Source organism: Elephas maximus, chromosome 2 (assembly GCF_024166365.1).
Source record: "Elephas maximus indicus isolate mEleMax1 chromosome 2, mEleMax1 primary haplotype, whole genome shotgun sequence".
Taxonomy (NCBI): Eukaryota; Metazoa; Chordata; class Mammalia; order Proboscidea; family Elephantidae; genus Elephas; species Elephas maximus.
This window is the reverse complement of record NC_064820.1, coordinates 349,186-374,194: the sequence shown is the minus strand read 5'-3', so window position 1 is coordinate 374,194 and position 25,009 is coordinate 349,186. Positions and strand designations below refer to the sequence as shown.

At 48.0% G+C, this 25,009-nt stretch overlaps 1 protein-coding gene across 1 annotated transcript in view; it reads right to left on the bottom strand.

Annotated features, from left to right (window-relative positions):
* The window catches only part of AHRR (aryl hydrocarbon receptor repressor), a 161,576-nt gene that overhangs the window by 104,214 nt on the left and 32,353 nt on the right, over window positions 1-25,009 (bottom strand). The window contains exon 3 of the mRNA XM_049858336.1: window positions 11,193-11,374. Within this exon, the coding sequence (XP_049714293.1) occupies window positions 11,193-11,374 (182 nt within the window). The remainder of the gene's footprint in view (window positions 1-11,192; window positions 11,375-25,009) is intronic.

Sequence of the window (25,009 nt, the reverse complement as noted above, 5' to 3'; positions counted from 1 at the left end):
TCCAAAAAACACAAAATAATAAATGTTGGAGAGGCTGCGGAGAGATTGGAACTCTCATACACTGCTGGTGGGAATGTAAAATGGTACAACCACTTTGGAAATCTATCTGGCGTTATCTTAAACAGTTAGAAATAGAACTACCATACAACCCAGAAATCCCACTCCTAGGAATATACCCTAGAGATACAAGAGCCTTCATACAAACAGATATATGCACACCCATGTTTACTGCAGCTCTGTTTACAATAGCAAAAAGTTGGAAGCAACCAAGGTGTCCATCAACGGATGAATGGGTAAATAAATTGTGGTATATTCACACAATGGAATACTACGCATCGATAAAGAACAGTGACGAATCTCTGAAACATTTCATAACATGGAGGAACCTGGAAGGCATTATGCTGAGCGAAATTAGTCAGAGGCAAAAGGACAAATATTGTATAAGACCACTATTATAAGATCTTGAGAAATAGTAAACCTGAGAAGAACACATACTTTTGTGGTTACGAGGGGGGGAGGGAGGCAGGGTGGGAGAGGGTTTTTTATTGATTAATCAGTAGATAAGAACTGCTTTAGGTGAAGGGAAAGACAACACTCAATACATGGAAGGTCAGCTCAATTGGACTGGACCAAAAGCAAAGAAGTTTCCGGGATAAAATGAATGCTTCAAAGGTCAGCGGAGCAAGCGCGGGGGTCTGGGGAACATGGTTTGCGGGGACTTCTAAGTCAATTGGCAAAATAATTCTATTATGAAATCATTCTGCATCCCACTTCGAAATGTGGCATCTGGGGTCTTAAATGCTAACAAGCAGCCATCTAAGATGCAGCAATTGGTCTCAACCCACCTGGAGCAAAGGAAAATGAAGAACACCAAGCCCACATGACAACTAAGAGCCCAAGAGACAGAAAGGGCCACATGAACCAGAGACCTACATCATCCTGAGACCAGAAGAACTAGTTGGTGCCCGGCCACAATCGATGACTGCCCTGACAGGGAGCTCAGCAGAGGACCCCTGAGGGAGCAGGAGATCAGTGGGATGCAGACCCCAAATTCTCATAACAAGACCAAACTTAATGGTCTGACTGAGACTGGAGGAATCCCGGCGGCCATGCTCCCCAGACCTTCAGCTGACACAGGACAGGAACCATCCCCGAAGACAACTCTTCAGAAATGAAAGGGACTGGTCAGCGGGTGGGAGAGAGAAGCTGATGAAGAGTGAGCTAATTATATCAGGTGGACACTTGAGATTGTGTTGGCAACTCTTGCCTGGAGGGGGGATGGGAGGATAGAGAGAGAGGGAAGCCGGCAAAATTGTCAAGAAAGGAGAGACTGAAAGGGCTGACTCAAGACGGGGAGAGTAAGTGGGAGTAGGGAGTGAGATGTATGTAAACTTATATGTGACAGACTGATTGGATTTGTAAACGTTCACTTGAAGCTTAATAAAAGTTATTATAAAAAAAAAAAAAAAAAAGAAATCAAGAGGCGCATTGCATTGAGTAAATCTGCTGCAAGGGACCTCTTTAAAGTGTTGAAGAGCAAAGATGTCACCCTGAAGACTAAAGTGTGCCTGACCCAAGCCATGGTATTTTCAATAGCATCATATGCATGTGAAAGCTGGACAATGAATAAGGAAGACCAAAGAATTGATGCCTTTGAATTGTGGTGTTGGCAAAAAATACTGAATATACCATGGACTGCCAAAAGAATGAACAAATCTGTCTTAGAAGCAGTAAAACCAGAATGCTCCTCAGAGGCAAGGACGGCGAGACTGCATCTTACATACTTTGGACATGTTGTCAGGAGGAATCAGTCCCTGGAGAAGGACATCATGCTTGGCAGAGTACAGGGTCAGCAGAAAAGAGGAAGACCCTCAACGAAGTGGATTGACACAGTGGCTGCAACAATGAGCTCAAGCATAACAACGATTGTAAGGATGGCGCAGGACCGGGCAGTGTTTCGCTCTGTTGTGCATGGGGTCGCTATGAGCCGGAACCGACTCGACGGCACCTAACAACAACAACATATGTTAGACAAGCTTCATTTAGACATGAGTTATAGCACTGAGGACAGTGAATTTGCTGTAAATGAATCAGCAATATATATTAAATAAAGTGCCTTTAAAAAGAAACACACTTTTTCACTAACTAGAGGAATTCTAACTAGGGGAATTCACCAGCTAGATAGTAGACAAGGATCAACTTCAGTGAAGGGAAGGACAATACACAGTACAGGGGAGGTCAGCACAACTGGACCCATGCAAAAGCTGAGAAGTTTCCCCACATGCGAACACTTTGAGGGACAGAGTAGCTGGGGCTGGGGCCTGCGGACCACAGTTTCAGGGGACATCTAGGTTAATTGGCATAACAAAGTATATTAAGAAAATGTTCTGTATCTCACTTTGGTGAATGGCATCTGGCGTCTTAAAAGCTTTTGGGTGGCCATCTAAGATCTATCAATTGGTCTCATCCCACTTGGAGTGAGAGAAAATGATGAAAACTGAAGACACAGGAAAACGCTAGCCCAAGAGACTAAAGGACCACATAAACCAGACACCCCACTAGCCGGAGACCAGAAGAACTAGATGGTGCCCAGCTACCACCAATGATCAAACACAACGGAGGGTCCCAGATGGAGCGAAAGAAAAGTGTGGAGCAGAACTCAAATTCACGTAAAAAGACCAGACTTAATGGTCTGACAGAGACTGGAGGAAGCTCCAAAACTACGGACCCCGGACGCTCTGTGAACCCACAGCTGAAACCATTCCGAAGCCCGCTCTTCAGAAAAAGATTAGACGGGACTATAAAACAAAAAATAATACACGTGAGGAGTGTGCTTCCTAATTCATTTAGATACACGAGACCAAACAGGCGGCTCCTGTCCGGAGGCAGAATGAGAAGGCAGGAAGGGGCAGGAACTGGTTGGAAGGACACAGCGAACCCAGGGCGCAAAGGGAGAGTGCGCTGTCACGTTGTGGGGACTGCAACTGATGTTGCAAAGTAATATGTGTATAAACTTTTGTATGAGAAATTAACTTGAGCTGTAAATTTTCACCTAAAACACAATAAATAATAATACAATAAAATAATTAAAAAAAAAAATACCTGTCATTGAACACAGGGTAGAGAGCAGTGTTCTGTCACATGGTGCTGTCACATTGGGGGGGGGGCAGCAGCTAGGGGTACATAGCAAGGTGTGTATAAGTTTTTATATGAGAGACGGACTTGAATTGTAAACTTTCACTTAAAATGGAATTAAAAAAAAAAAATCCCCATCACCAGCAGGCAGTTTTTGGCCTGTCTTAGGCAGATACAGACAAGACCTCTGGGCAGCCCGGACCCCTCTGGGCAGCCCGGACCCCTCTGGGCAGCCCGGACCCCTCTGGGCAGCCCGGACCCCTCTGGGCAGCCCGGACCCCTCTGGGCAGCCCGGACCCCTCTGGGCAGCCCGGACCCCTCTGGGCAGCCCGGACCCCTGGGAGCAAGAAGCCAGAGCCCTTGTACCGTGTGGGGCCATGAGGAGAGACAGCTTGTGTGTGCTGTGGTGGGCAGCTGAGGCCCCTCCATCCCAGGAAGGCAGCAGGGTTCAAGCTGTCGCTGCAGCTCAGATTCGGAGCTCCCTCTTCCTCGTCTCCCCCCACGACTGCCGGGCACCACGGTCTCCCCACCACGCGCGGTCTCGGGCCTTCCACAGCCGCAGTGCAGCCGCCCCGCCGGTTTCACGAAGACGAGAGCAAGCCCAGGACTCAGCTGTCTTCTCGGGCCCCAAGAGCAGTCGCACAGACCCCTCCCACCTGTCCGCCTGGCCCACCAGCTCCTGCAGAAGGCACCGCCCAGAGTGGGGCGTGGGACGCGAGGGCAGCAGGGCCACACCAGACCGGCCACAGACCTGGGCCCCTGAGCCACGTGGTCACATCACAGGGGACGACGGGGCAGAGAAGTCACCTGGTGCTGCCACGTGACACACGGGCCCACCACCCAGCCCAAGGGTGCTGGGACCCCCCAATCTGCAGAGTCCGGGGTACTGAGGTTCGGGTGCGACCTGTCCAAGGAGCTGGAGGGGCTGGCCCCGTCTCACAGGGACTGCTCCTTGTAAGCCGGTGCGTGGCCCACGGGGACATCTGGTCAACCAGAGACCTGTGTGCCGGACCACAGGCCCCTGCATCGGAGCAGCCACAGCTCGAATCCTGCGCGATTGTGATCACAGAACTCATCCGCCACAGCTCTCAATGAATCAGTTCACTGGATGGGGAGTCACGCCATGAGCACACGTCCGCAGTTCCCCAAAACGCAGCTCCGCCTGGAGACACGCAGGCGCGGCACCCTCTGTCCACCCCGCGCCTGCACGCGCCCAGCCCGGGGCAGCGCGCTCGCCGGCACGCCCCACCCCTCCACGTCCGCCGGAAACGCCCGGCACGCCTCACCCCTCCGAGTCCAGCAGAGACGCCCGGCACGCCTCACCCCTCCGAGTCCAGCAGAGACGCCCGGCACGCCTCACCCCTCCGAGTCCAGCAGAGACGCCCGGCACGCCTCACCCCTCCGAGTCCAGCAGAGACGCCCGGCACGCCTCACCCCTCCGAGTCCAGCAGAGACGCCCGGCACGCCTCACCCCTCCGAGTCCAGCAGAGACGCCCGGCACGCCTCACCCCTCCGAGTCCGCCGGAAACGCTCGGCACGCCTCACCCCTCCGAGTCCAGCAGAGACGCCCGGCACGCCTCACCCCTCCAAGTCCGCCGGAAACGCTCGGCACGCCTCACCCCTCCGAGTCCAGCAGAGACGCCCGGCACGCCTCACCCCTCCGAGTCCAGCAGAGACGCCCGGCACGCCTCACCCCTCCAAGTCCGCCGGAAACGCTCGGCACGCCTCACCCCTCCGAGTCCAGCAGAGACGCCCGGCATGCCTCACCCCTCCAAGTCCGCCGGAAACGCTCGGCACGCCTCACCCCTCCGAGTCCAGCAGAGACGCCCGGCACGCCTCACCCCTCCAAGTCCGCCGGAAACGCTCGGCACGCCTCACCCCTCCGAGTCCAGCAGAGACGCCCGGCACGCCTCACCCCTCCAAGTCCGCCGGAAACACTCAGCACGCCTCACCCCCTCCAAAGTCCAGCAGAGACGCCCGGCAGCCTCACCCCTCCTAGTCCGCCGGAAATGCGGTCCGTAGGAAAACTGGTGTTACGTCTCTTGGTATAAGTCAAAGAACAAACATTTCTGGAGTCAATTCTACATAAAAAAAGAATTTGAAGAAGGCACCCTATGGGCTGAAGAACCGACAAAGGCTTTTTGTGATTTGTTTTAATCGGTGGCAAGCAGAGAACTAGTTCTTTTAATTTAAAAAAATAATCCTTTTTTAAGTCTCAGGCATCATTTAAACAGGCATTTTCGGACAGACCCCTGAAACGCACAGCAGGTTTCTGAGGCGCGCAGCACCCACGTGAGAACAGCGGCTGCTCCTGGCTCCCTGTTCCTTTGTGCTACTTTTCCCACCAAAATATTTCAAGGCTCAAGAACTTATATTTCCCCAGCACAAACAAGACGACTCCTGCTATCTTCCTTTTTAAAAAAGGAAAAGGTCTTGTTTTAAAACTGTCTTTTCAGGAGGTTGGTTGTGTTCTCGACGTTTCCATTTTCTGGTGGCGCCCAGCACACACGCAGAAGCACAGCCTCAGACACCGGAAGCAGCGCAGCAAGAATTTAACCGGATTTCACCATCAGGATGCCTGGCTCTTCTGGAGTCGAATCACTGCTTGTTCTGTCTGAGTCTACAGGGCGGGAAATAAAGAGTCTACAAGTTGTTGTTGTTGTTAGGTGCCATTGGGTCAGTTCTGACTCATAGCGACCCTATGCACAACAGAACGAAACACTGTCCGGTCCTGCGCCATCCTCACAATCTTTGCTACATTTGAGCCCACTGTTGCAGCCACTGTGTCAATCCACCTCGTTGAGGGTCTTCCTCTTTTCTGCTGACCCTGTACTCTGCCAAGCATGATGTCCTTCTCCAGGGACTGATCCCTCCTGACAACATGTCCAAAGTATGTAAGACGCAGTCTCACCATCCTTGCTTCTAAGGAGCTTACTGGTTGTACTTCTTCCAAGACAGATATGTTTGTTCTTTTGGCAGTCCATGGTATATTCAATATTCTTCACCAACACCACACAATTCAAAGGTGTCAATTCTTCTTTGGTCTTCCTTATTCATTGTCCAGCTTTCACATGCATATGATGCGATTGAAAACACCATGTCTTGGGTCAGACGCACGTTAGTCTTCAGGGTGACGTCTTTGCTCTTCAACACTTTAAAGAGGTCCTTTTTTTTTTTTTTTTTGGAGTAGATTTACGCAATGCAATGTGTCTTTTGATTTCTTGACTGCTGCTTCCATGGCTGATGATTGTGGATCCAAGTAAAATGAAATCCTTGACAACTTCAATCTTTTCTCCGTTTATCATGATGTTGCTCATTGGTCCAGTTGTGAGGATTTTTGTTTTCTTTATGTTGAGGTGCAATCCATACTGAAGACTGTGGTCTTTGATCTTCATTAGTAAGTGCTTCAAGTCCTCTTCACTTTCTGCAAGCAAGGTTGTGTCATCTGCATAACGCAGGTTGTTAATGAGTCTTCCTCCAATCCTGATGCCCCATTCTTTTTCATATAGTCCAGCTTCTCGTATTATTTGCTCAGCATACAGATTGAATAGGTATGGTGAAAGAATACAACCCTGGCGCACACCTTTCCTGACTTTAAGCCAATCAGTATCCCCTTGTTCTGTCCGAACAACTGCTTCTGGATCCATGTAAAGGTTCCTCATGAGCACAATTATGTTCTGGAATTCCCATTCTTCCCAATGTTATCCATAATTTGTTGTGATCCACACAGTCGGATGCCTTTGCATAGTCAACGAAACACACGTAAACATCCTTCTGGTATTCTCTGCTTTCAGCCAGGATCCATCTGACATCAGCAATGATATCCCTCATTCCACGTCCTCTTCTGAAACCAGCCTGAATTTCTCGCAGTTCCCTGTCGATATACTGCTGCAGCCGTTTTTGAATGATCTTCAGCAAAATTTTGCTTGTGTGTGATATTAATGATATTGTTCTATAATTTCCACATTCGGTTGGATCACCTTTCTTGGGACTAGGCATAAATATGGATCTCTTCCAGTCAGTTGGCCAGGAAGCTGTCTTCTGTATTTCTTGGCATAGAGTCTACAAGAATCAGAGGCAAATTCCTAGGGTGGATGGGTGGGTGGGGGGCCAGAATACGTGGCAGAAACCTACCGCAAACTCTGAAGCCCTCGAGCCCAGTGACCCATCAGGGCTGTGGAGGGTGGTCATGCTCAAGGTTTCGCCAGTTCCGAGGACAGATGACTTTGAGCTATGGTTCCTCAAGCTGTTGACACAATGGGGCTGCCTCTCAGGTGCAGAAAGCCCCCTCCCTCAGGGCGCTCCTGATCCTCACAGCTCCTCACAGGAGTCCCGAGACCACTCAGTGTGGGTGAGGCCAGAGGATACTGTTTGGGGGAAAACTGAGATGTCTATCTTCCCCTCTCCTTAAATTTAGGACTCAAGGATTCTTTCAGCAGGTGATACAAAACAGGAAGGTGAGACAGCCCTGGATGAGGACAGCCCCCAACGAAGACAGGAGGAGGACAGCACAAGCATGAGAACAAGGACAGCCCCGGACAAGGACAGGATGAAGACAGGAGAAGGATGGCCCTGGATGAGGATGGCCCTAGACAAGGATGGCCCTGGACAAGGACAGGATGAAGATGGCCCTGGATGAGGACAGCCCAGGACAAGGATCATCCTGGGTGAGAACAGCCCTGGACAAGGACGGCCCTGAACGAGGACAGCCCCAGACAAGGATAGCCCTGGATGAGGACAGTAGGAGGATGGCCCTGGACTAGGACAGGATGAGGACAGCCCTAGATGAAGACAGCTCTGGATGTGTTCAGGAGGTCCCTCCCTGCCCTAAATCCCAAGCTCCTACCCTCACCTGATGCTGGTGTGTGAGTCCCAGGGATCTACCAGGGCATCTCCCAAGAAGCCGCCTCCTGGCTCAGCCCCCCGCCCAGCCTAGCCCCAGCCCTACTGCCAAAAGCTGACCCTGAAATCACATTCATTACGGAGACATGAATATTCCCGGGAGCTAGAAGGTGCTGGAAGGAGCCAGCTATCCAGTCTAGACATAGGAAGGGCCATTCCTGAGGTGCCTGCATCTTAAGAGCATTTGGACCCAGGAACTGTGGATCCTTAAAGTTGGGGATAAAATCAATGGCATTTTTCTGAATGCCTTGGTATGGGAGTCAGGGCATCTGGGGGAAAACGAGGCCTCCTCCCTGCCCTGACCGGCGTAATAGTCCAACCGCAGACACTGCTGTCACAGCAGCGGACACCCTGCAGGAGCCAAGGGTAGGGACCAGCTGGGACTGGGCAAGGCCTTACTGTGCCAGGGAGATCCAACACCTCATCACAGACCCCTGTGGCCTGTGGAAGATCTGATGGAGGGGAACATGCGTGGTTTCAGATCAGAGCTGCCTTCTGGGATGCAGGAAGCATGGGGGTGAGGGAGGTGGGCACCTGGAGCCCCAACCACATGAGCAGGGAGGGGCCCGGCGAGGGTTCACAGGGGAGTCACTGCAGGTCCCTCCAGAGTCAGCTCCGTTCTCTCTGGCTGAACTCCTGTACCTCTGTCTATCCAGATCCAAATGCATGTGTGAAGCCACAGCCCTTCTGTTGTCAAGGGGCCTGGGCTTGCCTGCTGGGCTGTCCTCCCCCACAAGACCACAAGTTTCGAGTGCAGGGACCGTGTCTTCTACTTTCCTGTGACCATTCCTTCACTCGACAGAGATCACTACACCTCCTGAGCACTGAAAACTATTCTAGCACCTTCTACATATGAGGCTCTGTATCACCACCTTTTACATATCAGGCACTGTTCTAGCACCTTCTAGATACCAGGTGCTATTGTAGCATCTTCTAGATACCAGGAGCTGTTCTGGCACCTTCTGGGTACCAGGTGCAGCTCTTGAGGAATGGGGTGGGCTAAGCCCCTCTCTCCTCAAATTCACCTAGGAGGCTGCATTGGACAGGAAGGGAATACTGACACCACCAGGAGAGAAGGATGGGAGCTAATCGTGGCCTCAGATAACTGCTCCGTTAGTGGGGGTGGGGTAAGAGGTGGGGGTACAAGCCCCGTCCCCACGCCACTAAAAACTCTATGCAGCACCAGTTCCCACTCACACCCAACTGACCCAGGCCAGGTCTCTGTCTGCACCACAGAGATGTCCAGGGCCAGCCCTAGTCACTGTGGCCCATCATCTCACAGCCCGGCCACGGTCCCCCCTCGCCTGACCTGGTGGTTGCCTCCAAATTTCAAGCCCTCCCCCAACCCAGAGCAGGGACATAGTGCATTAAGAGTATTTCTTTCCTCTTGTTTCAAATACACAGGCCCCAAACCAAACCAAACTAAACCAAACCCATTGTAGTTGAGTCAATTTTGACTCATAGCAACCCTATAGGACTGAGCAGAACTGCCTCCTAGTTTCCAAGGAGCGCCTGGTGGATTCGAACCGCCAACTGTTGGTTAGCAGCTGTAGCTCTTAACCACTACGCCGCCAGGGTTTCCGCACAGGCCCCATTTTCCTTGAAATAAGCGGTTTGTGCCACCCCAGTCCCCGTGTGCCAGGAGGTTCCTCCGCCTCATGTCCCCACTGCCCTCCAGCCCCACCCCTGCCCTGCCTCCTCATGGTGGGGATGGGGACACAAAGACAGTGGGGGGGGGGTCAGGGCCACCTGCACCTCAGCTGGCTTTGCCTCTCGTCCGCCCCTCTGAGCCTCCAAGGGCCATGCCCCTCCCCTAATATCTCCCAGTATATCCCCATCAGAGGGTCCCAGTTCCCAACAGCTGACCAGCAGCATTTTCTGGGGCCATTACCCAGCCCCCATCCACACCCTTGACCCACTTGGTCGTCCCACCCCCATCCCAGCGCCCTACTCCCAGTGCCAGCCCTCTACCTACACTGGCCTCTGCAAGCCTGGAGCCTGGGCCCTCCGACACGGAGGTGATGCACACAAGTGCTTCCAGACAGATGGGAAAACCAAGGCCCACGAGGCTGAGGCAGCCAGGCTGGTAGGGCATCCCATTCCCTGCTCTATAATTACTGAGCCCCTTATGAGTGGGTGTGGGAGGAGGCAGAGGCCCTACACCCTACTGCGTGGAAAGGTGCTGGGGCCCAACACGGCTGCCCAAGGACCAGCTCCTGCTTCCTCCCCACTCGGGAAGCAGCCTGGTGCCTGGTGTGGGGCAGACTGCAGCTCACATGGCCCCTGGGGCAGCACCACCTGCATCCATCCACACCCACCAAGGCTTTGTGCAGCAGCTAGGGAATGTGTAGACAGCAGCTCTGAACCCTGCACGTGGAGCTGACCTCCTCGTTTGTCCCAGTCCCCACCACTCCCTATTGATACAACCTCCCACTTCAGGCATTTGTCTTACCTGCCTGGCCCTGAAGGATTTAAGCCCATGGCTTTGTGAGAAGTTCAGACTTAACTCAGGGTGAATAGGGGTAGTCATGGGATTTGAAGCAGGATGGTAGCAATCGAATTCTTTCTCAGGGGGCTTGGCCTGGGGCAGCAGAGCCAGGAGCACCTACAGCCACTGCATAGAGGGGTCCCTGGGCTGGCAGAGCCATGGCACAGAGGGTCACCCAGGGGTCAGCAGCTGGACACTGGCTCCCCCATGCAGCTCGGCTCCCCCTTGCTCCAGGACAGGAGGTGCACACACCAGGCCACCCCAGCGAAGCAGGTGTAAGGCCCCTCACCCAAGGAGGTGCTCCAGACATGAGGGCATGACCAAAAAGCCCTGTGCACCCCACTTGCACACAAGGCAGGTCCTGTGTTCTGGGGAGAGGCTCCTGGGGGACCGGGGCTGGAACAGGTCCCAGACCTGACATTAGAGAAAACCCACACCTCGGTCAATTTCCAGCCAGGGAGGACAGGCCACCAGGCGGTCGGGGTCAGGCAGGGTGCAGAGGGAGGGTGCACAGTGTGCAACTCATGAGATGAACTTCACCTGATCATAGCCAGACTCAGGTGAGGCCGGGTGGACACAGATGAGACCCAGCTTGACTCAGGTGAGACTCAGGTAGATACAGGTGAAACCCAGCTAGACACAGGTGAGACCCAGGTGCAGGTCCTACCTTGGAAGAAGCTCTTCACTCTGAGGTAACTGACACTGAGGCGTAGGACGGAAAGCTTGTCCAGTTTGGAGATGATGTCAGGCGGAAACGGCAGGAGGCTGGCCAGGTGGTCCAGCTCGGCATTGAGGCGGTCCCGGTGCCGCTTGGAAGGATTGGACTTCTCGGACTCCAGGGCGGGCCTCCTGTGAAGAAATGGACCTGCCGTCAGACCAAAGCTTCCCTACCAGGCGCTTTGGACCCCATGGCGGGGCAGGCCCCATGGGCGCCATGGACCCCACGGTGGGACAGACCCCTTGGGTGTCATGGACCCCACGGTAGGATGGACCCATGATGGGACAGACCCCATGGAGGGTTGGACCCCACGAGGACCATGAACCCCATAGTGGGACAGGCCCCATGGTGAGACGGACCCCACAGCAAGGTAGACCCAATAGTAGGACGGACCTCAAGGCGGGCAACTGTCCTCTGAGCTCTCCAGCATGTGTAGTGTTGCTGATGGGACTAGATCTCACCAGTCCTAAAGATGTGCACACCAAGAAACTGCAACTGCTTACTTGCGGTAAGGTAGAAAAACTGAGAATAAACTAGGGTGAGAACACGAGCTCAGAGCAAAGCTGAAGGCGTGGGTCCCACCCAGGGATTCCACCCTCCCTGGCTGTGTGATTCAGGGTCTTGGCCCCCTGCCAGTGAGACTCAGAGCACCTCTCTTGTTTATGGGGGAGCAGTGCCTGGCCCGGGGCTGTCTGGGCTAAGGAGTAAAAAAAAAAAAAAAAAAAGGAGTAGACACGTAAAACACCACCCATCTCCAGCCTCCTTCAGCCGGTCCTCGATGTCTAAACAAAACCAAACCCGTTCAAGAAGAAGGAAGAATTCCTCACAGTGTCAATATTCATGACCCTCAGGCCCGAGTCCCGCTGTGGAACCGGGGCAGGTTGCCCAGTAAGCAAGGTAAGCACGGGCTTACTTGCCGCCCCTGTCGGGGATTGTAAATTTGAAAAGAGGCTTTGATTCTGTTAGGAAGATGCTGTGTGGTTGGGAGAGAGATAGATGCCAGCCATACCTAGAAGCAGAATCTTTGATGTGGTGAAAAAATGTGAAATATATCACTACAAGTGATCTGATAAGCAAGATAAGCATTGTGCCTGTTGGATAATCCACCCTTGTGTGGATCCCCCGCTCCTATGTACTCTCAGACACCCCATTCACCCATGTGAGGAACCCCCACCCCTGTGCACTCTCAGACACTCCATCTATCCAGGTAAGGAATCCCCACTCCTGTGCACTCTCAGATACCCCATCCAGCCAGGGAGGAACCCCCATCCAGCCAGGTGAGAAACCTCCACATCTGTGTGCTCTCAGACACTCCATTCAGTCAGGTGAGGAACCGCCAACCCTGTGCACTCCCAGACACCCCATCTAGCCAGGGAGGAACCCCCATCCAGCAAGGGAGGAACCCCCACCCCTGTATGCTTTCAGACACCCATCCAGTCAGGGAGGAACCCCCATCCAGCCAGGTGAGAAACCTCCACATCTGTGTGCTCTCAGATACTCCATTCAGTCAGGTGAGGAACCCCCAACCCTGTGCACTCCCAGACACCCCATCTAGCCAGGAAGGAACCCCCATCCCTGTATGCTTTCAGACACCCATCCAGTCAGGGAGGAACCCCCATCCAGCCAGATGAGGAACCCCCAACCCTGTGCACTCTCAGACACCCATCCAGTCAGGGAGGAACCCCCATCCAGCCAGATGAGGAACTCCCAACCCTGTGCACTCTCAGACACCCATCCAGTCAGGGAGGAACCCCCATCCAGCCAGATGAGGAACCCCCACCCCTGTATGCTTTCAGACACCCATCCAGTCAGGGAGGAACCCCCATCCAGCCAGATGAGGAACCCCCACCCCTGTGCACTTTCAGACGCCCATCCAGTCAGGGAGGAACATCCACCCCATGTGCCTTCAGAAATGATGCCTGGTTGAGGTTCGAGGCTTGGCTCCTCTGACCCTCAGTTTCCTGTCCACACTGTAGAGCCAGGGTCTGAGGCGGGGGTGAGCCAGAACCTTGATGGCCCCACACTGGCAGGGGCTCTTGCATCTGGGCACCCTGAGTCCCAGAGATGGTCGGACTGGCCTGCAGACCAGCTTTCTCTCACCAATAGACCCTGCCCAGGGTGACCCTCAGCCACCTTCCCAGAGGACGGCAGAAGTGGACCTGAATCCCCAGCCCGCCTTACAGCAAAGATCCCTCTGACATCTACTCCTCAGGCCCTCTGCACAGACACCAACTCACCCCATTATGGAGGAGAAACGGAGCACCAGGAGGTGGGTTTCAGACAATAGCCAACCCAGGTTCCACCCGCGTGGGCACACCTCCCCAAGGTAGGCTGCTGACTACTGTCTGTCTGTCCTCCCTTAAGTGAAAATAGAGAGCCAGGTGACCATTCTGGAGAGGGGCAGTCCCGAGGGCACTGGTTGGGCACTGGCCCTGGGAGGGGGACCAACGGTCCAGGTATGGAACCCCCACCCCAGCTGACAGCCCCCCAGTTGCTTTTTTCTTTATCACTTGTCCTTACCAAACATGAGAGCAAAGTAGCCAAGTGTGTTTCCTTTTTGGCTTCTGATATCAGAAAATACATTGGGGGTGAGGAGGACAGGGTCCTGCTAGCTGCAGGGGCTCAGGTCTCTCTCACAAGTAAGTTCTGTCAGAAACCCCTCGGCACAAGCCCCTCTGTCTGTATCTGATGAATTGAGCCATATCCCAGTCACAGCATCGACAACAGGTCTGATGCCGATCATGAGGGTGGGGCCTCTTGGGACACTGCACCACACTGGGCACCACTAAGTGCATCAGCACTTGTTACAAGGCCTTCCTAATTCCCCATGAACCACTCTCCAGCTGCCCTGGGGAGCAGGCTTTCCCTTTCATTCTCATCTGTGTGTGATGTCTGAACTCTATGAATTTATATCACTTTCTCTGATTTTGGTTTTTTTTTTTTTTTGGTTCTCTGATTTATGCTTCTATGAATTAAAACAAAACAAAACTAATGTTATTAAAATTGTAAGAAGAAAAATAAGTCCCTTGAGCGGCCATGTCCTCTGCCCACCTGGGCTCACTGTCCCTTGTCCTCCACCTGCCTGGGCCCACTGCCCCTTGTTCTCCTCCTGCCTGGGCCCATTCCCCTTGTCCCCACATGCAGCCTTCACTCTGTTCCTGAGCAGGCCACACCTGGGGAGGGCTGCTCGTGAGCCACAAACCTGGGTCAGTCCCACCCAGTAGGGTTCATAAGACTCTCCAGAAGTCACCCACTTATCTCCCCAGATGGGATGGTACAAATGAGACATCCCTCAGGTCTTTCTACCCAGGACACCCGAGGGAAGACACTCGCCTGCTGAAGACACCGTGTCTGAAGGGATCAGCAAGTGTCTCTTTATTCCTTCAGATTTTCTCAGAAGGCCTGGTGCCTGTGATGTTGTGCCTGCCCACCCTGTCCCCAACTTCCACCCCTGTGGGCTGGGGCAGGAACCCCCAAGTGGAGGAGGGAAGGGTGGCAAGGGATGTGTGGGCCATGTAGAGGAGTAGTGCTCCTCTGAGTCAGCTGTGGACTGCAGTCCAGGGGAAAACATGGACGTTCAAGGAGGAAGCTCCAATCACCGAAGGCAGAGAAGACTCAGAAAGGGTGATAATGGTAAGGGGGCTCACCTCACACCCCATTAACACAGAACAGGTTAGGAGAAGCAACAAGTCAGCTCAGATAAGATGGATGGATAGATATAGACAGCTGCCATTGAGTCAACTCTGATTTATGGCAACCTTATGTACATCAGAACAAAGCTCAGATGAAGGTAAGTTTAAAAGGAAGCCATGTAGCACCAAAAATATAAAACATCTATGAATTAATCTATCTCCAGGAGATAGAAAACCAAAAGGGAAGGACATGCTCAGCATTTCTCAAGTTGAAAGAGCTGAAGAAAATATTCAACCTTCGAGTTGTAACAGTGAAAGATTCTACAGGGAAAATATTAAATGATGCAAGAAACATCAAAGGAAGGTGGAAGGAATACACAGAGTCATTATACCAAAAAGAGTTGGTCAACATTCAGCCATTTCGGGAGGTAGCATATGATCAGGAACTGATGGTACTGAAGGAAGAAGTCCAAGCTGCTCTGAAGGCATTGACGAAAAACAAGGCTCCAGGAACTGACAGAATACCAATTGAAATGTTTCAACAAAAGGATGCAGTGCTGGAAGTGCTCACTTGTCTATGCCAAGAAAATTGGAAGGCAGCTACCTGGCCAACCAACTGGAAGAGATTCATATTTATGCCTATTCCCCAGGAAAGTGATCCAACCAAATGTGGAAATTATCAATGTCATTAATATCACACACAAGTAAAAGTTTGCTGAAGATCATTCAAAAACAGCTGTAGCGGTACATTGACAGGGAACTACCAGAAATTGAAGCTGGATTCAGAAGAGGACGTGGAACCGGGGATAGCATCTGATGTCACATGGGTCCTGGCTGAAAGCAGAGAATACCAGAAGGATGCTTCCCTCTGTTTTATTGACTATACAAAGACATTCGACTGTGTGGATCATAACAAGTTATGGATAACACTGCGAAGAATGGGAATTCCAGAACACTTAATTGTGCTCATGAGGAACTTTATATAGATCAAGAGGCGGTTGTTCGAACAGAACAAAGGGATACTGTGTGGTTTAAAGTCAGGAAAGGTGTGTGTCAGGTTGTATTCTTTCACCATACCTATTCAATCTGTATGCTGAGCAAATAATCCAAGAAGCTGGACTATATGAAGAAGAACAGGGCATCAGGACTGGAGGAAGACTCATTAACAACCTTTATTATGCAGATGACACAACCTTGCTTGCTGAAAGTGAAGAGGACTTGAAGCACTTACTGATGAAGATCAAAGATCACAACCTTCAGTATGGATTACACCTCACCATAAAGAAAACAAAAATCCTCACAACTGGACCAATAACCCACATCATGATAGATGGAGAAAAATTTGAAGTTGTCAAGGATTTCATTTTACTTGGATCCACAATCAACACCCAGGGAAGCAGTAGTCAAGAAATCAAAAGACACATTGCATTGGGCAAATCTGCTAAAAAAAAAAACTCTTTAAAGTGTTTAAAAGGAAAGATCCCACCTTAAAGACTAACGTGCGCCTCACCTAGGCCACGGTGTTTTCAGTCACCTCACATGCATGCAAAAGTTGGACAATAAATAAGGAAGAACGAAGAAGAATTGACGCCTTTGAATTATGATGTTCGCGAAGAATATTGAATATACCACGGACTGCCAAAAGAACAAACAAATCTGTCTTTGAAGAAGCACGGTCAGAATGCTCCTTAGAAGCCAAGATGGCGAGACTATGTCTCACAAAGGGACATGTTATCAGGAGGGATCAGTCTCTGGAGAAGGATATCCTCATGCTTGGTAGAGGATTAGCAAAAAAGAGGAAGACCCTCAACAAAATGGAATGACACAGTGGCTGCAACAATGGGCTCAAGCATAACAATGATTATGAGGATAGTGCAGGACCAGGTAGTGTTTCGCTCTGTTGTACATAGGGTAGCTATGAGGCAGAACTGACTCTACGGCATCTAACAACAACATAAATAAATCTAAAAAAAAGGCACCTACATTGAAACTATAAAATATTGCTGAACATCTGATCTCTAAAATATACATGATACTGCAAAAACTCAACAGCAAAAAGACAAATAACCCAATTAAAAAATGGGCAAAGGATATGACAGACACTTCACTAAAAAAGACATTCAGGTAGCTAACAGATACATGAGGAAATGCTCACAATCATTAGCCATTAGAAAAATGCAAATCAAAACTATAAAGAGATTCAATCTCACTCCAACAAGGCTGGCATTAATACAAAAAATACAAAATAATAAATGTTGGAGAGGTTTTGGAGAGACTGGAACATTTATACACTGCTGGTAGGAATGTAAAATGGTACAACCACCTTGGAAATTGATCTGGCGCTTCCTTAAAAAGCTAGAAATAGAACTACCATACGATCTAGCAATCCCACTCCTTGGAATATATCCTAGAGAAATAAGAGCCTTTACATGAACAGAGATATGCACACCCATGTTCACTGCAGCATTGTTTACAATAGAAAAAAGATGGAAGCAACCAAGGTGCCCATCAACGGACGAATGGTTAAATAAATTATGGTATATTCACACAATGGAATACTACGCATCGATAAAGAACAGTGAGGAATCTGTGAAACATTTCATAACATGGAGGAATCTGGAAGCCATTATGCTGAGTAAAATTAATCAGTTGCAAAAGGACAAATATTTTATGAGACCACTAATTAAGAACTTGAAAAATAATTTAAACAGAGATGAAAATATTCTTTGATGGTTATAAGAGTGGGGAGGGAGGGAGAGAGAGGGGTTTTCGCTAATTAGATAGTAGACAAGAACTATTTTAGGTGAAGGTAAAGGCAACAGCCAAAGACAACACACAATACAGGAGAGACCAGCATAACTGGACTAAACCAAAAGCAAAGAAGTTTCCTGAATAAACTGAATGCTTTGAAGGCCAGCATAGCAAGGGCGGGGGCTTAGGGACCATGGCTTCAGGGGACATCTAAGCCAATTGGCATGATAATATCTATTAAGAAAACATTCTGCATCCCACTTTGGAGAGTGGAGTCTGGGGTCTTAAACACTAGCAAGCAGCCATCTAAGATGCATCAATTGGCCTCAACCCACTTGGAACAAAGGAGAATGAAGTACACCAAAGATGCAAGGTAATTATGAGCCCAAGAGACAGATAAGGGCCACATATACCAGAGACTACATCAGCCTGAGACCAGAAGAACTAGATGGTGCCTGGCTACAACCGATGACTGCCCTGACAGGGAACACAACAGAGAACCCCGGAGGGAGCAGGAGAGCAGTGGGATGCAGACCTCAAATTCTCTTAAAAACACCAGGCTTAATGGTCTGACTGAGACTAGGACCTCAGAGGTCATGGTCCCCAGACCCTCTGTTAGCCCAAGACAGGAACCATTCCCAAAGCCAACTCTTCAGACAGGGTTTGGACTGGACAATGGGATAGAAAATGATGCTGGGGAAGAGTGAGCTTCTTGGATCAAGTGGACACATGAGTCTATGTGGGCAGCTCCTGTCTGGAGAAGAGATGAGAGGGCGGAGGAAGTCAGAGGCTGGCCCAATGGACATGAAAATAGAGAGTGGAGGGAAGGAGTGTGCTGTCTCATTAGAGGGAGAGCACCTAGGAGTATATAGCAAAGTGTATATAAGTTTTTGTATGAGAGATTGACTTGGTTTGTAAACTTTGATGTAAAGCACAATAAAAATGTTAAAAAAAAGAAAAAAAATATTGCTGAAATAAATCTTAAAAGACCTAAAAAAAAAGAAAGCTATATCACATAAATGGATTGGAAGATTCAGTATTGTTAAGATGGCAATTCTCTTCCATCTTGGGTTGTTTCCATATTTTGGCTATTGTGGGTAAAGCTGCAGTGAACATTGGTGTATGCATACCTGTTTGTTTCCTGCTTTCAATTCTATAGATTCAATGTAATCTCAATTAAAATTCCAACAGACATTTTTATTGAAATTGACAAGCTGCTTCTAAAATTTACATGGAAAAACAAAGGACCTAAAATAACCAAAGGAATTTTGAAAAAGGAGAACAAATTTGGAGGATTTATCCTACTGATTTTAAGCCTTATCTAAAACTATAGTATTAAAGAGTATTTGGTGTTAGAGAAAAGATAGATACATAGATCAGTGAAGCAGAACAGACAGTCTAGAATAGACGTATATGTTTTTGATCAATTGATCTCACAAAGATACTAAGGTGATTCAATAGGGAAAGGAAAGTTTCCTCTAATAAATGATGCTACATTAAATGGATATTCATTTTTTTTAAAAAAAGAACATTAGCCCTTACCTCACACAATACCCCAAAATTGACTCCAAATGGACCATAGACATAAATGTAAAGCCTACTATAAGCCTTTAGAAGAAAATATATAAGAAAATCCTTGACACCTTAGAGAAGTCATGGAGCTCTCAAGTCACAGATAAAATGGACCTTAAGAGAAAACAATTCATAAACTGTTCTTCATAATTTTTTAAAATTGTCCCTTGAAAGTCACATTGTTGTTGTTAGGTACCATCCAGTTGGTTCCCACTCATAGCGACCCTATATACAGTAGAAAGAAACACTGCCTGGTCCTCCACCATCCTCACAATAGTTGTTATGCTTGAGCGCATTGTTGCAGCCACTGTGTCAATCCATCTCATTGAGGGTCTTCCGCTTTTTCGCTGACCCTCTACTTTACCAAGCATAATGTCCTTCTCCAGGGACTGGTCCCTCCTGATAACATGTCCAAAGTATGTGAGAGGAAGTCTCACCATCCTTGCTTCTAAGGAGCATTCTGGCTGTATTTTTCCAAGACAGGTTTGTTTGTTCTTCTGGCAGTTCATAGCATATTCATTATTCTTGAAAAACACCTTAATTCAAAGCCATCAGTTCTTCTTCGGTATTCCTTATTCATTGTCGAGCTTTGCATGCACATGAGGCGAATGAAAACACCATGGCTTAGGTCAGGCACACCTTAGTCCTCAAAATAACATTTTTTAAACACTTTAAAGAGGTCTTTTGCAGCAGATTTGCCCAACACAACACGTTGTCTGATTTCTTGACTGCTGCTTCCATGGCCATTGATAGTGGATCCAAGTAAAATGAAATCCTTGACAACTTCAATCTTTTCTCTTTTTATCACGTTGTTGCTTACTGGTCCAGTCGTGAGGATTTTTTCTTTATACTGAGGTGGAATCCGTGCTGAAGGCTCTAGTCTTTGGTCTTCATCAGTAAGTGCTTCGAGTCCTCTTCACTTTCAGCAGGGTGGTGCCATTTGCATGTCACAAGGTGTCCGTGAGTCTTCCGCCAACCCTGATGGCAAGTGCCTCGTATAGTCCAGCTTCTAGGATTATTTGCTCAGCATACAAATTGAATAAATATTGGGAAAGGATAAAATCCCAAAGTACACCTTTCTTGACTTTAAACCACAAAATATTCCCTTGTTCTGTTCGAATGATGGCCTTTTTGTCTGTGTACAGGTCATGAACACTTTTAAGTCGTCTGGAATTCCTATTCTTTGCAATGTTATCCATAGTTTGTTATGATCCACACAGTCAAATGTTTTTGCACAGTAAATAAAACACAGGTACACATCTTTCTGGTATTCTTTGCTTTTAGCCAAGATCCATCTGATATCAGCAATGATATGCTTTGTTCTGTGTCCTTTTCTGAATTCAGCTTCAACTTCTGGCAGTTCCCTATCAATGTATTGCTGCAACTGCTTCTGGATTATCTTCAGCAAAATTTTACTTGTGTGTGATATTAATGATATTGTTTGATAATTTCCACATTCTGTTGGATCACCTTTCTTTGGAATGGGAACAAATATGGATTCTTCCAGTTGGTTGGCTACATAGCTATCTTCCAAATTTCTTGGCATAGACCCCATGCGTCTGTCAGTTTGTCATACTGTGGTGGCTTGCATGTTGCTCTGATGCTAAAAGGTATGCCACCAGTATTTCAAATACCAGCAAGGCCACTCATGGTGGACAGGCTTCACAGAGCTTCCAGACTAAGACAGACTAGCAAGAAAAAACTGGTAGTCTAATTCTGAAAAAAAAATTGGCCAGCAAAAACATTATGGATAGCAGCGGAACATTATCTGATATAGTACCAGAAGATGAGTCCCTCACATTGGAAGGCACTAAAAATATGACTGGGGAAGAGCTGCCTTCTAAAGATAGGGTAGACCTTAATGACATGGATGGAGTGGAGCTTTTGAAACCTTCATCTACTGATATGGCACAACTCAAAATGAGAAGAAACAACTGCAAACATCCTTTAATAGTCAGAATATGGAATGTACGAAGTGTGAATCTAGGAAAATGGGAAATCACCAGAAATGGAATGCATAAAGATCAATATCCTAGGCATTAATGACCTCAAATGGACTGGTATTGGCCATTTTGAATTGGATAATCATATAGTCTACTATGCTGGGAATGACAACTTGAAGAAGAATGGCATTGCATTCATTGTCAAAAAGAACATTTCAAGATCTATCCTGAAGTACAATGCTGTCAGTGATAGGATAATATCCATCTGCCTACAAGGAAGACCAATTAATAAGACTATTATTCAAATTTACACACCAACCACTGAGGCCAAAGGTGAAGAAATTGAATATTTTACCACCTTCTGCAGTCTGAAATTGACCAAACATGCAATCAAGATGCATTGGAATGCAAAAGTTGGAAACAAAGAAGAAGGACTGGTAGTTGGAAAAAATGGCCTGGTGACAGAAACAATGCCAGGGATCACATGATAGAATTTTGCAAGACGAACGACTTCTTCACTGCAAATACCATTTTTCAACAACATAAATGGCAACTATACATGTGGAACTCACTGGATAGAATACAGAGGAATCAAATCGACTATACCTGTGAAAAGAGATGATGAAAAACCTCAAAATCATCAGTCAGAACAAGACCAGATGCTGAATGTAGAATAGACAATTGCTCATATGCAAGTTGAAGCTGCAGAAAATTAGAAAAAGTCCACAAGAGAAACGGTATGAGCTTGAGTATATCCCCCCTGAATTTAGAGGGTATCTCAAGAATAGATTTGACGCACTGAACACTAATGACCAAAGAGCAGACAAGCTGTGAAATGACATCAAGGACATCATACATGAAGAAAGCAAGAGGTCATTAAAAAGACAGGGAAGAAAGAAAAAACCAAGATGGATGTCAGAAGAGACTCTGAAACTTGCTGTTGAACTTAGAGTAGTGTCATGCATTGAATTGTGTCCTCCAAAACTATCTGTCAACTCAGCTAAGTCATGATTTCCAGTATTGTATGCTTGTCTACCATTTTGTCATCAATATGATTTCCCTATGTGTTGTAAATCCTATCACTATGATGAAAAGAGATGGATTAGTGCCAGTTCTATTGGTGAGATCCACAAGATTAGATAGTGTCTTAAGCCAATCTCTTTTGAGATATAAAAAAGAGAAACGAGCAGAGAGACTTGAGGACCCATACAACCAAGAAAGCAGTCCCGGGAGCAGAGCACATCCTTTGGACTCGGGGTTCCTGCACGGAAAATTTTCTAGGCCAAGGGAAGACTGATGACAAGGACCTTGCTCCAGAGCCTACAGAGAGAGACAGCTTCTCCCGGAGCGGGTGCCCTGAATTCAGACTTCTAGCCTACTGGACTCTTTGTTAAAGCCATTCACTTGTGGTATTTCTGTTAGAGCAGCACACTAGACAACTAAGACAAGTAGCTAAAAGGAAGAAATGATGAAGTAAAAGAGCTGAACAGAAGATTTCAAAGGGTGGCTCGAGAAGAGAAAGTGAAGCATTATAATGACATGCACAAAGACCTGGAGTTAGAAAACCAAAAGGCAAGAACACACTCAGCATTTCTCAAACTAAAAGAGGTGAAGAAAAAATCCAAGCCTCGAGTTGCAATATTGGATGATTCCGTGGGCAAAATATTGAATGATGCAGGAAGCTTCAACAGAAGATGGAATGAATACACAGAGTCACTGTACCAAAAAGAATTGGTCAGTGTTCAACCATTTCAGGAGGTAGCATAGGATCAAGAACCGATGGTGCTGAAGGAAGGAGTCTAAGCTGCTCTGAATGCATTGGCGAAAAACAAGGCTCCAGGAATTGACAGAATACCAATTAAGATGTTTCAACAAACAGATGCAGTGCTGGAGGTGCTCACTTGTCTAATTGGAAGAGATCATTGTCTATGCCAAGAAAAGTCACATTAATAAAATGAAAAGATAAGTCACAGGTTGGAAGAAAATATTTGCAAAAATAATTTACATCCAGAAAACGTAAAAAGCTCTTACAACTCAAAAATAAGAAAACAAACAACCCAATACAAGAATAAGCAACATTTCACCAAAGAAAGATATATGGTTGGCAAATAAGATGCTCAACACCATTAGTCACTAGGAAGCCTGGTGGTGCAGTGGTTAAGTGCTTTGCTGCTAATCAAAAGGTTATCAGTTCAAACCTACTAGCCGAAGATTACAGCCTTAGAAACCCTACGGGGCAGTCCTGCTCTCTCCTATAGGGTTGCTATAAATCGGAATGGATAATGGGTTTGAGTTTAAATACAAATTAAAACTCTGATGAGATATCACCACGACCAATTGAATGGCTAAAACTAAAGACTGGCCACACAGAGTGTTGTTGAGAATATAGAGGAGCCGAAATTTTCATGCTCTTCTGGTGGGATGCAAAGTGGTACAACTACTTCGGAAAACAGTTTGGTGGTTTCTTAAAAAGTTAAACATACACATACCGTATGACCCAGCCATTCCACTCCCATATTTACCCAAGAGAGATGAAAGCATATGCCCGTACAAAGATCTGGACACAAATGTTCATAGCAATTTATTTGTAACAGCCCCAAACTGGAAACAACACAAATGTCCTTCTATAGGTGAACAGATAAATTTGGTGCATCCATACAATGGAACACTCCTTAGCAATAGAAAAGAAACAAACTGTAGATGCACACAAAACAAGGATAAACCTCAAAGTCATCATGTTGAGTGAGATAACCTGACAGAAGGGGCACATACTGTATGAGTCTGTTTATATGACATTCTAGAGAAGGTAACAGAAAGCAGGCCTGGGGAGAGAGAGGAAAGGGGGAAGGAGAGTAAGCAGTGTTAGTACACTTGGCTGTGGATGGTTTCACAGGTTCACACGTGAATCAAAATGGATTGGACCGTACACTTTAAATATGTGGTTTGTGGAGATAAATTATACCTCCACACAGATGAAAATTGCAAACAGGAGGAGGGAAACCCACAGCTTCCAGGCCATCTCAAGCTACCGTTGTCCCCCCAGGAAGACTCGGATCTGAGGACATGGCTTGGAGCATCCAGCACGCAGGGGCTGGAGTATGCTGCGGGTGCAGGATCACCTACTGCGCCACAAAGTGATGGTAATCAAGACTGTGGTGTTGGCAGGGATGGATTACCGGGTAAACAAGGTAAGCAGAGGCTTGCTTGTGCTTACTTACTAATCTGTGGTGCACAATTGCACATGGGTTTCACCACATCTTTGATGTGTGAAACCCAGTTGTGGTGAGACTCATGTGAAATTGTTCACTACAGATTAGTAAGTAAGCACAAGTAAACCCATGCTTACCTTGTTTACTGGGTAATCCACCTCTGTCAGGGATTGGAAATTTGAAAAGAGGCTTTGATTCTGTAGGGAGGTGCTGTAGGGTTGAGAGAGAAACAGGTGTCAGTCATACCTAGAAGCAGAGTCTTCGATGTGGTGAACAAATGTGAAATTGTTCACTACAGATGATCAGCTAAGCAAGGTAAGCACGGTGCTTACCCTAATCTGCCCCTAGGTGATGGCGAAGGAGCAGACCGTAGATCTTGGAACAGACTGTTTCTGAATATCAAAGGACACCTTAAGTAATATTAAAACTGGGGAAAGGTATTTGAAATTCATTCGAGAGTTGATCGCAGTAGTACAAAACAAACCTATAAATCAAGAAGCACGAAACACCACCAATTGAACAGGAAAGTGAGCAAAAGGTATAAACACAGGCAGTTCACAGAAAAGGAAACAAAATGGCTGTCAAGCCTCACTTGGGATAAGAGAGTGAAATGTGAACGACCAAGAGAAGGCCGTTGGGCTGGGTGGGGGGATAGGGGC